This window comes from Drosophila virilis, chromosome 2 (assembly GCF_030788295.1).
Source record: "Drosophila virilis strain 15010-1051.87 chromosome 2, Dvir_AGI_RSII-ME, whole genome shotgun sequence".
In the NCBI taxonomy this organism is placed as follows: domain Eukaryota; kingdom Metazoa; phylum Arthropoda; class Insecta; order Diptera; family Drosophilidae; genus Drosophila; species Drosophila virilis.
The window spans coordinates 2,171,148-2,185,229 of NC_091544.1; the positions used below are offsets into that span (position 1 = coordinate 2,171,148).

At 38.1% G+C, this 14,082-nt stretch overlaps 2 protein-coding genes across 2 annotated transcripts; both read left to right on the forward strand.

Annotated features, from left to right (window-relative positions):
* The first annotated feature begins 4,535 nt into the window (after positions 1-4,535).
* Positions 4,536-6,707, forward strand: LOC6635176 (general odorant-binding protein 83a). The gene is made up of 4 exons (XM_002058544.4): positions 4,536-4,844; positions 5,890-5,965; positions 6,082-6,338; positions 6,415-6,707. Exons 1-4 carry the CDS (start codon positions 4,746-4,748, stop codon positions 6,430-6,432), a joined length of 450 nt encoding a protein of 149 aa, XP_002058580.1. The 5' UTR covers positions 4,536-4,745; the 3' UTR covers positions 6,433-6,707.
* Positions 6,708-9,207: 2,500 nt separating this feature from the next.
* On the forward strand, positions 9,208-12,160 carry LOC6635177 (general odorant-binding protein 83a). The gene is made up of 5 exons (XM_002058545.4): positions 9,208-9,322; positions 11,283-11,420; positions 11,497-11,572; positions 11,651-11,907; positions 11,975-12,160. Exons 2-5 carry the CDS (start codon positions 11,292-11,294, stop codon positions 11,990-11,992), a joined length of 480 nt encoding a protein of 159 aa, XP_002058581.2. The 5' UTR covers positions 9,208-9,322; positions 11,283-11,291; the 3' UTR covers positions 11,993-12,160.
* The last annotated feature ends 1,922 nt before the right edge of the window (positions 12,161-14,082 follow it).

Consider the following 14,082-nt stretch of genomic DNA (forward strand, 5'->3'; position numbering starts at 1 on the left):
AAGTTGGTGTAGTCAATTTATAGAAAGAGAGTGTAGATGCATTTTTTGACATTGATATTCCTAGACAGCATCAAACAAATAATAGATAACTTAAGAGTTGTAAAGTTGAAAAGAATTAACCATTTTTATGCGCTGCTAAGGTTTAGGCCTCCAATATAGCGAAAAATAATGGCGTATATAGTTCATAGTTTTTTTTAAATTCAAGAAAAGTATCTACTTGCCGCATTACCTTGGATTCTTATTGTTGTATTATCAAAGACTAAGGTACTAAGTTATCTTCATTTTATATGAGCTGCAGAATTAAAGGGGTTCCAATGAAGTGAAAATATAATGCTATCCTTTTGCAAACTGGAAAAAAGCATTGTAAGAAGTTTTTACTGGAATTCGTTGGATTACCATATTTAGATTACAATAATAATAAATAATCTTATAAGTTACCCTTTGAACCGTTTTAATGAGCAGCCGAAGATTGGCCTTCCAAATAATTGCAAACAGAATGCAATTGCATTATATTGTATTTGAAATAATATATTTGATATATATCATATAATACAATATAATAATAATATAAATAATAATAAATCATGAAACGCAGCTTAGGAAAAGTCTAAGCTGCTTTTCAACGGCATAATAGGCCGATACTTAATCTCTATATATAGGGCATCTGCTCGTCGATCAGCCGCGCCTAGATCATTCTAACTTGTGTTTTTATTTCTACTTTGCTTTGGTTAGCACAGTCAAATCTTAATCACTGTCAAGTTCAAACGCCCTGGGCTCATGAATATCAATGACATTGCTGCGGGGCGGACGTTGCCTGCTGCCCGCTGCGATTTGCCCATTGCCGACCGAGCTGTGACCTCTGGCCCCGCGGCACCCCTTGGCCAGTTTAAGCATTTGGCCAGTCGCTGATGCGTTTAATTTTTTAAACCTCTTTGCGCTCGTCAAAAGTTTAAAAAGTTGAAAATGGCCAAGTGTTAAATGACTTTTTGTGCATTTACTTTTGTTGTTGCATTTCATTGGCTTTCATTGGCCATCGACAATTTATTTAAAACCGCTCACAAAATACTGGTAAAAGTCGTATGCGCATATTTAACCCATAATTAATTTTTAATGACATGCCATTTCATGCATTTATGACCAATTTTATGGGTCTTGCATAAAGTTAAATGCGTGTGTATTTATTTTTCAGTCGATTCCCGAAACCCACCCAGCCAAGTAGTTAAAATCTCTCAAATCAAATAGTTGCCAAAATTTGATATTTAAAATTTAAAGCGAAAAGTTCTTAATGCGAAGAAGAGCGCGCAGTAGTCAAGCCTGCAATATATTCAATAGTTTGTTTATGAAAAATTAGTCTATCACTAAGTACATGGTTATAAATAATGCTTAAATTAGAGAGGAATAGGGTGCAAAAGGGGATTGAGGTAAGATTAACCCAAATTATTTTCAAGCTTTCGACTTGTGTGCGGTCAAGTTAAATATAAAAAATGCTGTCCATATTATGTAATGACTATGTCTTTCATATAACTAACATAAGCATTACACTAAGACCATTTTATAAAGGGAACAGGGAAGGAGATTGAGAGGAAGTAAGGGAGAGATAGAGAAAGAGAGAGAGGGCGAGTGCTTAGTGAGTTCCAGTTCATATAGTTGTAGTTATTATGGCACATTTCTAGCGCGTACTTGGCTTGTACTTTGGCTTAATGCATTCATTCGACTGGCCGCATGCACTCAACTTGCATTTAAGTGCAAAAGTTTCTAATTATGTTGCCAAAGGCCAAAACCGGGCAACCCGGTCGGCAACGAGACTTGGGGGACTTGAGTGTGTGTGAGTGTGTGCTGAAAATTAATAGACTGTGAATATGTTAATGATGCAAGTTGCATTGCTTTGAGCGGCACTTTTTAGCAAAATATGCACTGAAACTTGGGTAAACCATAAAAAAGAAAAAGAAGAAGGCAACTCAAATATATGAGGCAGCCATCCAGGCTGACCCGCTTATAAATATATCATAATAATGAGCAATAAAATTGTTAAATGCATATCAAATGGCCATACCCTTTGACCCGGCCAGAGTCCCAAATTGTTGACCTTGGCCAGTTATTTATGGTGCGTATTTATTTGCCTAGTGCTAATTTAAATTTATTACGCACCGCCAGTTGGCTGGCCTGGGCCTGGCTATAAATTTTGAAGAGCTAAGCCGCCGCCCAGGCCGCAATCATTAATTATAATTCATTGGAGCCTTGAGCCTGGAGCCTTCAACCCCTACTCCCGGGCGGGCCAGCCCTTTTTCAGCACTTGCTATGCAGTACTCAGTTTTCAGTTTTCCGTTTAGAGTTTTCCTGCCTTTTTTTGTTTTTGTTGGTTCTATTGCATGTTGATGAAATGCGTAGCAAGGCGGCCGCCGGACCTGGACAACAGTAAATCGATTATGTCCGGCCACCACAAGAGTCCATACAAATGGCCGCAACAAACGCGCTATTCAAATTTTCTGCATGTGCCACACCTCCCTACCCATTGCCCCTGCCCCTGGCCAGTGCTGACAAACTGCACAAATGCAGCAGTTCGTTTAACGAAGTTGTCCTGTGTCATCCTGGCTTGTCCTGGCGCTGACAATGATGTAACTGCCGCTGTAGCTGCCGCCGCTGCGGTTAGCAGCTGCAACTTTTCATGGCAAGCAGCGCACCGAAAAATTACACATGTAAATTGCATGTGCAAACCGCAAACGAGTTGTGCGTTTTGTGAGCGCAAATAAGGTGTCAATAAGTTGTGCACAACACACACAAACGCACATGCACGCAGACAGGCCGCATACATGCGTACATGCAACAATAGCATGCAACATCATATGCAACATTGTGACCTGAGCATTCGCCTGCCGGCATCTAATTTGCAAGTGTCAGATGTCAATACACACACACACACGTCTGCATTAAATACCTTCAACACATTGCGCAATTATGGCAAACAGGACGAGGACAACGACAACCGGCAACCGGCAACACCCACATGTCAAGCTGTATGCTGCAACTTGGCACTGCCTTTGTCCGCATATTAACGTTTATTTTGAGGGTACGCAGCTTCAACTGACCACCAAATGCGGCAGGAGAAAGAGAGGGGGGGGGGGGGGGGGCAGGCTGGTGCCAAACTTTAATTACAATGCCTGAGCGTACGCCCCAAAAGTTGCTGTGCGCCTCGTTTAAATCTATTATTTGGCAACAGTTAAGCGTCGTTGGGTGGGTGGCCGAAGGGGTGGCTATTAAAAATTAATTTGACACGTTGCGTTTGCATGTCAAAGTATGCGAGTGGGTGGGATTGGGAGTGGGAGAGCCGGTCAAAACTTTTGCCCAGCGCTTAGCTTGCATAATAATTAATGAATGTGAGGGCTCAAAAAAATAAAAAAAACAAATATATATATATATAAATGCAATGGCCGCCCGTAATTAACGCGTTTCGTGTGGCCCCAAATGATGGGTTGCGGTTACGGGCCTGGGGGAACCTGGCATTCACATTATATTTAATAGCGCTGTGCGTGTTGATGTTATACCCTGTACAAAAAAGAGTACATGGAAGAAGGGAATATCAAATGCATATAGAATATATACATTTACTTGATCCGCATCAGTAGCAGGGCCAAAATTATCTCTACGAATGAATCGATCTTTAAGCTCTAAGACCTGGACTTTAGAGCGAATATGTGGATTAGGATTATCTTAAGATATCTATAAACTACTTTAATGACATGAAATCGATTGTCTCATTTTAGATAATATATCGACAAAACAGACATCAAATTAGGCATGGAAAAATATCTTAAATTATTGATAACTAACATTAATTGTATGAAATCGACATATATCGATTTTCAGATTAGGTTGGTCAATAATCAACCTCTAAGATTCCAGCTCTCTTCCGCCACAATATTAATTAGAGCTCCTTTTTGGAGATATAGAGTAGATGCTGCTTATCTTAAATTATCGACAACTTAATCTGCAGTTACAAAATCCATAAGAATCGCTACTCCGATTATCTCTATTAACTCTGAGCTTCTACAGAATGGAACTTATACATTAAAAAAAGTATATTTAGATATAAAGACTTTGGCTTTGCTATCCATACACATATGCAGGCCATAATTATAATCTGCTTGTGCTTACTTTTGTATATTCTTATATATAGCAACAAGTTTAGGGTATTTGCCAGTCGGACACTACATAAACTTATTGTTGTTATTAACTTGTTGCACAGTTTCATGTAAGCTGGGCATTTTGGAGGCCGCCATCTTGACCGCTCGGCCGTCAAACATGGCGTATGATTATTTCGGCTCGAGCCGTGTATTTTCGCGCCTTGCTGAGTGCTTTTTGATTGACAAATTGTGGACTCCGTTCGCCTGGCTTAATTATGGAGCACTGTTGCGCAGCAATTAATGACAGCTAATTACATAGATCAAGCTCTTCGCCCGCGTTCGCCTGCGAACTCGACTCACACTTGGGCTATAAAGCATCCACTTGCCGCTTGGGGCAGTTACAGTTGCATTTGGCCTTTGGTTTGCTGCTGCTGCTGCTGCGAAAGTCATTCAATTTCGTCTGCTAATACCCTTGACTGCACGTACAGTGGCTGGCTGCAGTGCCAGTAAATCCTTGATCCCAGATATCCGGCGTCTCACGTGCGCGCTTCCGCAGCTTACCGCTACTTTGGACTTGACGGCGTTGTCACGTTGCAACTTGACCAGCAGCACCTGTGCGGCATCATGTTGCTGCGTGCCACTATTAACATTTTCAGCATTTTATTGCTATCCTCTCTGACGGGGCGTGGCAGCTGGGCAGCCGAGCTGCGTCGCGATGAAACGGTAAGCAACAGCAGATCGCTGCTCCCAGCGTCTAGATAAGCCAAATCACACGTTAAGATAATGAACAGAAAAGTCACGGGAGCTAAACTTGTGCTTAAGATACAGCCAATACGTGCATTCCTCACTAGCTCTAGCTAACAGAAGAAGAGATTTAACTGTACCCGGTTTGGTAGTTCGTAACAAAGAAATTCGATATATATTTTTCCTACACTCGAATTTTTGTATGGATATTTTAGAAAATATCCTTCAAAATGATTAATTTGCTTAATATATTTTTGTTTTAATTTTTTAGTTTTTAAAAACATTTACCAATATTTAAAAAAAATGTTAATTTGAAGCGATTATTAAAAATTAACCATAGGCCAAGATGACCATAGATTCGAATACTTTTCAATACTCCGTTTGGATAAATTTCCTTACAAGAAAATTTGGTACAACAAAGTATTGGGTAAACATTATTGTAATCAGAAATTTTTTGTTTAATATTTAGAAACGATTTTCTCAGATTTTGAAAGACATTTAGTTTACAGAGATTTTCTCAAATTAAAAAAAATAAGCTGCTACATAAGAATAGGATCTTAAATGAATACAATAGATTCGTTTACTTGTCGATCTTTTTTTTTTTTAAATGGAATCGAGTAATGTTTCTAAAGGGTATTGGAAAAACTATGTTGCAGAGTACATTTTTTATCGAATGCATTACTTTAACAAGCGATAAATCATATATTTCAGAAAAAGAACTCATATATGTAGACACTTTTTAGTTCTGAACTCTTCTGAAGTTCAGCAAATAAATATTGAACAGGCAATAAAACAAAGCGAGAAAATAGTTTTGAGAGTATGAACATTATGTTCGACCGAAAGATGTCTTTGACATTTCAAAAGTGAATCGGCGTTAAGAAAATTGGTAACTAAAAGTCTCTAGTATCTCACAGATTGGATTTAAAAGACTTCCATCTACTTAGATTTGCCCAGCACTGACATTCGGAGTGAGAAAAACAGTTTTATGCTTTTGATATATCTAATGAACTACACCATTTTGCAGTATCCACCGCCGGAGCTGCTCAAGGAGTTGGCGCCCGTGCATGACAGCTGTGTTGGCAAGACGGGAGTCACAGAAGGTAAGCGCTTAGTAAATAACCACCATAAGCTGGGGCAGCAGACTCCAGTTTGATGGCGGACTAATGCAAACAAGCTGTTGCCATCTGTCACTGTAACTTGCAACTCGTGTCTGCAGCGGCAATTAAGGAGTTCAGCGATGGGGAGGTGCACGAGGACGAGAAGCTCAAATGCTACATGTACTGTGTGTTTGATGAGACGGATGTCCTGCACGAGGATGGTGAGGTGCATTTGGAAAAGCTGCTCGACCGACTGCCCGACTCCATGCACGACATTGCGGTCAACATGGGCAAAAAGTGTCTGTACCCCAAGGGCGATACAAAATGTGAGCGCGCCTTTTGGTTGCACCGCTGCTGGAAGCAGGCGGATCCCAAGGTGAGTGTCATTGCACCTGATTAGCGCACCGGCTTGCGGCTAGGTATTAAGCTAATAAATTACCTCTTTTTGCCAGCATTACTTTCTCATCTGAGCGTTGACGAGGGCCGACTCTCGAGGGTCGAGGGGTCGAGGTGTCGCGGGCCCAGCGACAGAGACACGGACAAGCTGAACCCGGCCAAGGTTTATGCTGGCTTATGATTTATGTTTTTTATTTTATTCTCCGTATTATTCTCTATATATATCAGTATATATTCCATTTACATTTTAGTCAGCAAATGGCGTTTTGACGAGCATTCCAAAAATATGAGCGAAAAGCTTTGCAAAAAAAAGAATGAAAATACAATTACGCATAAAGTTTTTCCCGCAGCTGTTGCTAGTTTGGAACCGGGGCTGCGTATTGCGAATTGAATTTTATGGGAATATTGTGATATATTCGCAGCGCCATAATTGTCGTGGCTGATGGATAGCGCACATAAATCCGCTGACTGGCCATGGCCTAAAGCATATTTAATTATTTAATTAGCGCTATCTAAAGAGCGCATCTATAATTTTATGCATCGACAAGCATTAATGACATCGTTATAAAATTAATATGCGGCTGCCGACTCCACTTTCTGCTCGCATAAATAATTATAGCCTGCGTGCCTTTATTGTTGTTGTTTTTGTTCCAATTGCAGTATAATTTTTATTGCATTTGCAATCGGCTGTGGGTCAAGCAGCCAACGCACTTCTACGGAATCGAATTAAATGCCATTGGCATAGAATAATTTATGGAACTCCATGGCCAAGCGAATACGATGACATGTGCTTAAAGAAATCAAACTATGCAGTGGGAAATGGTGTCAATATGCAAACATATGTATTCATTTGCCTTTACTAGATTTTCTTGTATGACTGGCAATTATTGAAAATGTGTAAAGGTTTGAACCATCGAATTTCCGTTTGCTAGCTCAACGCTCAGACATGCGGATAATAGGGAAATACATTTCAAATCAATAACGAGCTTTCCCCACATAGATATATATAATACATATTCAAATACACATTCAAAGCTCAGAGCACATCAATTTATATTTGCATATAAAGAAATCATACGAACGTATATCTTGATTTAATTGTGAACAAACACATTAGTATTTCATTAGTCTTTGGCGAGCAAATGAATTGTATTCAAAGGACGCAATAAATAAATCTGGCCCGGCCCGGCGTACATGCAAATGGCCAATGTCCAGCCAACAAGAGGGCGGCGCTACCTGACAATCGGCATTCAATTTATGTGCTTCCGGTTTTCCATTTGGCATTTTGTCATTGCATTTGGATCTGTGACGATTGTTGTATTCATTCATTTGCTCATTTCACATGTCAAACCTGGCAATTTGAATACAATTGCAGTTATCATTGCAACCAAACTAGGAATTCAAATTTGAATACCCATCAAACAAGCAGTTTTGGTGTAACGGCAATAATATATTACAATATTCTATTTTTTGTTTTACAAATATTGCAATATCGTTTTAATAAAAAATTCAGTTTGTGAAATATATGTGAAGGGAATTCGAGGTACAGTTGTTGACATGTAACAAGGTAAAACAATAAAATAAAAAAATTCACCAATTTTGATCAATTTTTGTATTTTTATGCCCTGCACAAAAATAATATGGCTAAAAGGGGTATAATGCTTTTCTATATAAGCATGTGACAGGTAAAAAAATGCGTCTAAGAATCTGTAATGCAATATTTTGATACTGTTTGTCGATCTCGGAAACTAGAAAGCTAGCGTCCTGCAGTTTGACAACTTCTTTTATTATTGAGAGAAATATATAATAGTGCGTATATCATCAGAGCTAGATACTCGAAATGTTTTCGATTAGGATTTTTGTTTTGTTTACGTTTACAACAAGATTGAAAATAACACACTCTTGATCGTCGTACCTCGGGCTCTGTATGACATACACATTTGTATGACATATTTAAGTCCTAAAAATAATATCTAATATATCTTAGTAAATACATACAGAAGGCTGCTAGATTGTTTGTAACGAATCCTAGGTTTAAGGTAACTCCTAGTCGACAACTGGAAGTTTTTTATTTTTTATGGGTACCACAGAAACATAAGTTAAGCTCTGTGTCTTTAAACAATACCATTAATTCTAAATCTATATTTAATGAATAAATAAATGACCTATATCTAAGAAATGAGTTAACTTAACCAAAGTGTTCAGGGTTTGTTTAAAGCTTAAAAATAATTGAACAATTTTATTCATAATTATACACACGATCTCGCCATGCCGAGTGAAATTTCTTTAATAACTTTGATTAGTTTTAAGTACGTGTTATTTGTTTACTGTTACGATTAGCTGCGTGTTAGGCTTGCAATATTCAAATTATAGAGTGGGCAATATAATTATTGAATAATATGTACTTGTTGACAGGCTGATCAAATTGGATCGGCAAACGCGTGATTATTTCTGGTTAAAAGTTCTTTAAGTTTTCGAAAACCTGGTGAAAGCAAGAAAAGTCATTAAAAACTGAAAGAACATTTCAGCATTGTGCACGATTCATGGCTTGAGCTACAAAATAATGTCATTTTGGTCTTAATAGAGAGGACAAGGGTTTGTTGTTTTGTTTTATTAATTTGCAGCTAGCAATTGTGGACACGCAAATAGGCGTGGCATGGATACAGTTGCAGTTGCGTGCAACGCGCAAAATATACACACACATATACAGAGGCAAGTATTTAATGGTGCGGCCGATGACAGGCAACTTAGATAAATATGGACATAGGCAAAACCAAATTATAGAAATTGTGCATCAATGACTTTATGCGAAAATCCGCAGCTGAAAATCGATATAAAACAGGTTCGCTAGAAATGGCAATAAAGCAAATTCGATTCTGACTGCGGTTGTCAAACAATTTCTGTGTCGCGTGTTACGGAACATTTTCTTTATTTTCGTTGATAGTTTAAAGGCAACCAGCGAAGGTAAACAACAACAAAAACAGCAGCAACAACAACAATAAAAAACGCGTCAACGGCAATTCGCATAACGAAAATTGAAATGGCAATTAAAAAACCATCCATCGTTGCTGCCAGGGCCAACTGTGTGGCGCACACACATACACATGCACACATTGCCCCAAAACTGTTGCTGTTATTGTAATTTCATTCGTTCTTTATGACGGCTTGTCTATGTGTGTGTGTGTGTGTGTGTGGGGCAACGTCGTTTTGTGGCTTTGTTTCGGTTGTTGCGTTGACATTTGATGAAACAAAAGTGACAGTTGTGCACAAGTTGACGTCTTTCTATTGTATTTCCTGTTCAAAAAAAAAAAAACAAAACCCAAGCTAGCGAATGGCAAATTTTATACTCGCCTCTATGTTTATATGGCTTGCGACTGTGCCTCTTTGATTAGGGACGGGGCGGAGCGGGGCAGCAGCGCACGTGGGCATCTGCTTGTCAAAAATTAACACGACGACGATTGTGCATTGTGCACAAAAAGAAAAGAAAAGAAAGGAACGTTGACAACAGGGCGCTGAAGCCCTGACGTCTCGGCCACCATTTCCGTTTCCGTTTGGCGAGCTTTTTGTTCAGCTGGCGGTTAGAATTAATTTAGCGTGCGCTGAGCTCAGCTAGCAAGAAACAAATGATTTTCTCTTCTCTTCTCATTTTTATTTCTATTTTTTGTTGTTGTTGGTTTCACTTCAGTTGTCCCCCTGCTTGCATAGCTTCCTGAAATAAAAATTACAACAAAAAGCGCACTTAGAAAAACCCTCACAAGCTCACAACATCAAATAGCTGCACACACACACACACACACACACACACGCACACACTCATACATATACATGTACATATATTGTCATTGTCCAGCTGTCACGCGTGGCACGTCGTCGCTGCCAGTTCTACATCCTTTTCCATCCTGCATGTTGTTCTCACATTTTATACCCTAGCCGAGAGTCTGTCAATTTTGTCGGAAAATAGGTAATGCACATAAAAACCAAAAAGTTTTGGGATTTATCTTTATCTAACCCTATATAATCTGACCTTGATGTAGATTAATCTGTCGCTCTTAATGAAAAGATATTTCTTGACAAACTTTTCTCTACTTACTTTTGTTTAGATTGGTCGATTACATGTTTTTAAGATCAACATGGAATAGATCTGTCGTAGATATAGGAAAAGCTTTTGGTCTTAAAGATATTCGCCTTTGAAATGAATGGAGATTCTTTCAAGAAAACAGAATTTCAGGGTTAAATCAAATACAAATTTAAAGGAAGCAGCATTTGCTCAATATGGAAAAACACTTATCGAAGGACTATAAAGAGGCTTAAATAGATGGCTAAATATAATTGTAAGGAATATGATAATTATTTGAACTACTTTCTATCAATTCGATCTATCTATTCGATCAAAATAACAATATATATATAATAATAATATGTTGTGAGTTCTAATCGTTATAAATATTATATGTAAGTCATATCTTGATTCCTCAAAACTATAATTAATTAAAGCAAATATAAGAGAATTAGTTTAGAAAAGAAAGTAAGGATTGTTCAAATGCTACATTACTTTTCGACCTCCCTTTAATGATCCTTAGAGAACAGAGAAACATAAATAATGTGATTAAATACAGACTCTATATCTAGATTAACAAGTCGGATATATCTAAAATTAACTTACCACAAAGGATATTCAATGAATAGAGATCTGATACATGAGCTCATCGTGAAGCTACTTTTGCAACTGTCCGCCTGCTTAGGGTATTTAAAATTCGTCAGTTCGCTAAATGTGTGCTCTTTAATGTTTTTTGGGTTTTGTTTTTCTGTTATACTTTTTTTTTTTTTTGCCCGCTCTGTTTTTGTTGTTATGCATCGCCGCTTTTGTTTCGCCTTTCACAACTCGCAAACAAGGCCGAAACAAACAATTTTTGCTGTTTTACAGTGAAGCTACATGAAAATGGCTTTGAGTGACTTTGGTCGAAATCGGCGACATCGTCCTGTCGCAGCCTGCCTGTTAATCGTCTTGTCGCTGCTCAGCGATGCGCTGATGTCGCCGGCGTTGGTGCAGCGTGACGAGAACGTGAGTTAATAAAGTGCTCGACTCGGCTGCGCTGGGCTGAGGCCACGCCTACTTAAACAATGCATTTTAATTGCAGTATCCACCGACAAACGTACTTAAAATGGCAAAGCTCTTCCACGACATCTGCGTGGAAAAGACCGGCGTCAGCGAGTGTAAGTTAATGCAGTCTGCAGCTTAAAACAAATTTACGTATATAAGTATAATTGCAACACGCTTGCAACAATTCACAGCTGCGATCAAGGAGTTCAGCGATGGCGAAATACATGACGATGAAAAGCTCAAGTGCTACATGAATTGTCTGTTCCATGAGTTCGAGGTGGTGGATGACAATGGCGATGTGCATCTGGACACCCTATTCTCCTCGGTGCCGCACTCCATACGCGACAATCTGATGGCCATGGCCAAGCATTGTATACATCCCGAAGGCGATACGCTATGCCACAAGGCCTGGTGGTTCCATCAGTGCTGGAAAAAAGCCGATCCCAAGGTAAGCTCTTCACTTGCACCTATTCATTATGTTTTTTGGAACTAAATTTTGTATTTTCCATTCTTAGCACTACTTTTTACCATAAAGCTGCGCTGCATTTGGCTTAATAACTATTTGGGACTATGTTTTTAGAATATCTATTATATTTCCTTTTAGTTGGTGGCGGTATTGTCATTTTAGAAAATGTTTAAATTAGCTGAACACACACTTTGATAAGCTGATAAAAAAATAAACAGCTATTCACAGCACTAAATTTTCTTGTTTTATTTCGATAATTAGGCTGTAAATCTAATGGGATTTGACCCCGTTATGCTAGTAGTAAACTTTCTCCTTTGCCTATATAGGATATTTTTACAAGAATTTTGACGAAGAATAATGTTGCCTGACTTAGATGGCAAGTTGATCCTGAGGTCAAACCATTAACCCAAAAGCCAAACCTTATGAAAATAAGTTGAGGTTTGACCGAGTTATGGGTAGGGGATATTTGTACCTATGTCTATATAGGATAATAGCGGATAAACCTTAGCTTTTCCTGTGCTATGTGTGAAGTAAAACTCTCTTAAGGAGCTTTGAAAATTAGTTTCAAGCTAATCGGATGGTAAAAAAACTGTTCTTTGCGATTTTCGCACACGCAGATCTAGGAGATATGTAATATATGGAATCAAAATATACATAATATATGCTTCTTGCTGTTTGTTTTGAACATTTAAACACAATTCTAAAGCCTCATTCATCCTTTTTGAATATACATATATGTACTTAAAACATAGTTATTTTCTACTGACATGCTTTGACTAACTTAAATGTATGAAACCTGATGTCATTAGTCGCGCACACTGCAAAAAGTGTCAATGCGAAAAAGTATTTCATGCGTACATATACTTATATGCAGCACTGTAATGTCAAAAAAAAGGAGTGTTTCAAGTGCCATTTGCACAATTGTTGTTCCTGTTGTTCTGTGTGTTGGCCACATAAATCATGTTGGATCTCACATTACGAGAGCACGAACCACAAATTGCCAGGATTGCCGGGAACACATAAAAACAGGCATATATAAATGCATCTGTGAATGATTTTGAAGCCCACTTTGGTGGTGTATCACATAGTAAATACCAGGAATTATTGTGTACAAATGATTGTTTAATGCTTAATTGGCAGACAGTAGTTTAATTGACGTGAACGTCAAAACTAAGTGATAAATATTATCCAGTAAAAAGGGAAAAAAAATATAAAATCAATTAAAATTAATAAAACTACAAAATATGCTTGAAAAAAGCTATTATAAAAATTATAACAAAACAGTTTATATACATGTATAAGCATTTTATGCTTTGAATTGTTTGGCAATATCTCAGAGAAGGAGATATCTCCGACTCCATAAAGTATATATGTCCATGTTTAGTCTGTTTCTATGCGTGCTAACTTCTGTCTATTAGAATGTTAAGACTTCGGCCTACCCAAGATATCATGACCTTCTCGTTTTTCTGGCTGTTTGTTGCTTTGTTCTGTTGCTGCATCTATCATATACGGGTTTTTGTTTTCAGTTAAATTATATAATACAGCTTGCTTCTTTTTTTCTTTACAAAATGTGCTCTGAAGTATTATTTTGAAACGTGCTGGCACTTGTTTCATTTCAATGGATATTCGCGCCCTTAAAGTATTTTCAGTTCATTTTAAGTCGCCATCTTTCATTCAAGGCTGGCGCTTTCTCTGTCCGCCCCCCTATTTTCTGCACCCTCAAACAGCCATTAATTCTAATATATATTAATTTAACATATATTTCTTTTCGGTCGGTCAACCGCTCGATGGCACCTTGCAGCCGCCCCGTGTCTGCGTCTCGCTGCTGGCTTTTAGCAAACTTCACTCTTCACCGTCTCTAAAGCAGATTTTTATTGTTTCGTCGACTTGTTGCGCAAAGCTTTTCATTTTCCGGAAAATGATTTATGTTTGCCCGTTCACACTTGCGCTCCATTCTTTTTTTATGTGTTGAAATATTTGTTGTTTTTTTGCGTATTGGTTTTTATTTTTATTTTTATTTTTTTTTTTTATATACGTTCAGTGGCTGTTTAAAAAGTGTTGCCTTAGTGCGCGAAAAAAAAGAGCTTTAATGTTGGCAATGCTTAATGTTTATACCCTGAACCCATTTAAAGCGTACAAAAAGGGTATAATAGTTGT

What these genes read in the sequence shown, in the direction of transcription:
- LOC6635176 (XM_002058544.4), top strand. Translation starts at nt 4,746, where the DNA reads ATGTTGCTGCGTGCCACTATTAACATTTTCAGCATTTTATTGCTATCC. An exon ending in AGCTGCGTCGCGATGAAACG is followed by an intron (nt 4,845 to 5,889) that starts GTAAGCAACAGC and finishes ACCATTTTGCAG; the next exon opens with TATCCACCGCCGGAGCTGCT. An exon ending in CAAGACGGGAGTCACAGAAG is followed by an intron (nt 5,966 to 6,081) that starts GTAAGCGCTTAG and finishes TCGTGTCTGCAG; the next exon opens with CGGCAATTAAGGAGTTCAGC.
- LOC6635177 (XM_002058545.4), top strand. Translation starts at nt 11,292, where the DNA reads ATGAAAATGGCTTTGAGTGACTTTGGTCGAAATCGGCGACATCGTCCT. An exon ending in TGGTGCAGCGTGACGAGAAC is followed by an intron (nt 11,421 to 11,496) that starts GTGAGTTAATAA and finishes TTTTAATTGCAG; the next exon opens with TATCCACCGACAAACGTACT. An exon ending in AAAGACCGGCGTCAGCGAGT is followed by an intron (nt 11,573 to 11,650) that starts GTAAGTTAATGC and finishes AACAATTCACAG; the next exon opens with CTGCGATCAAGGAGTTCAGC.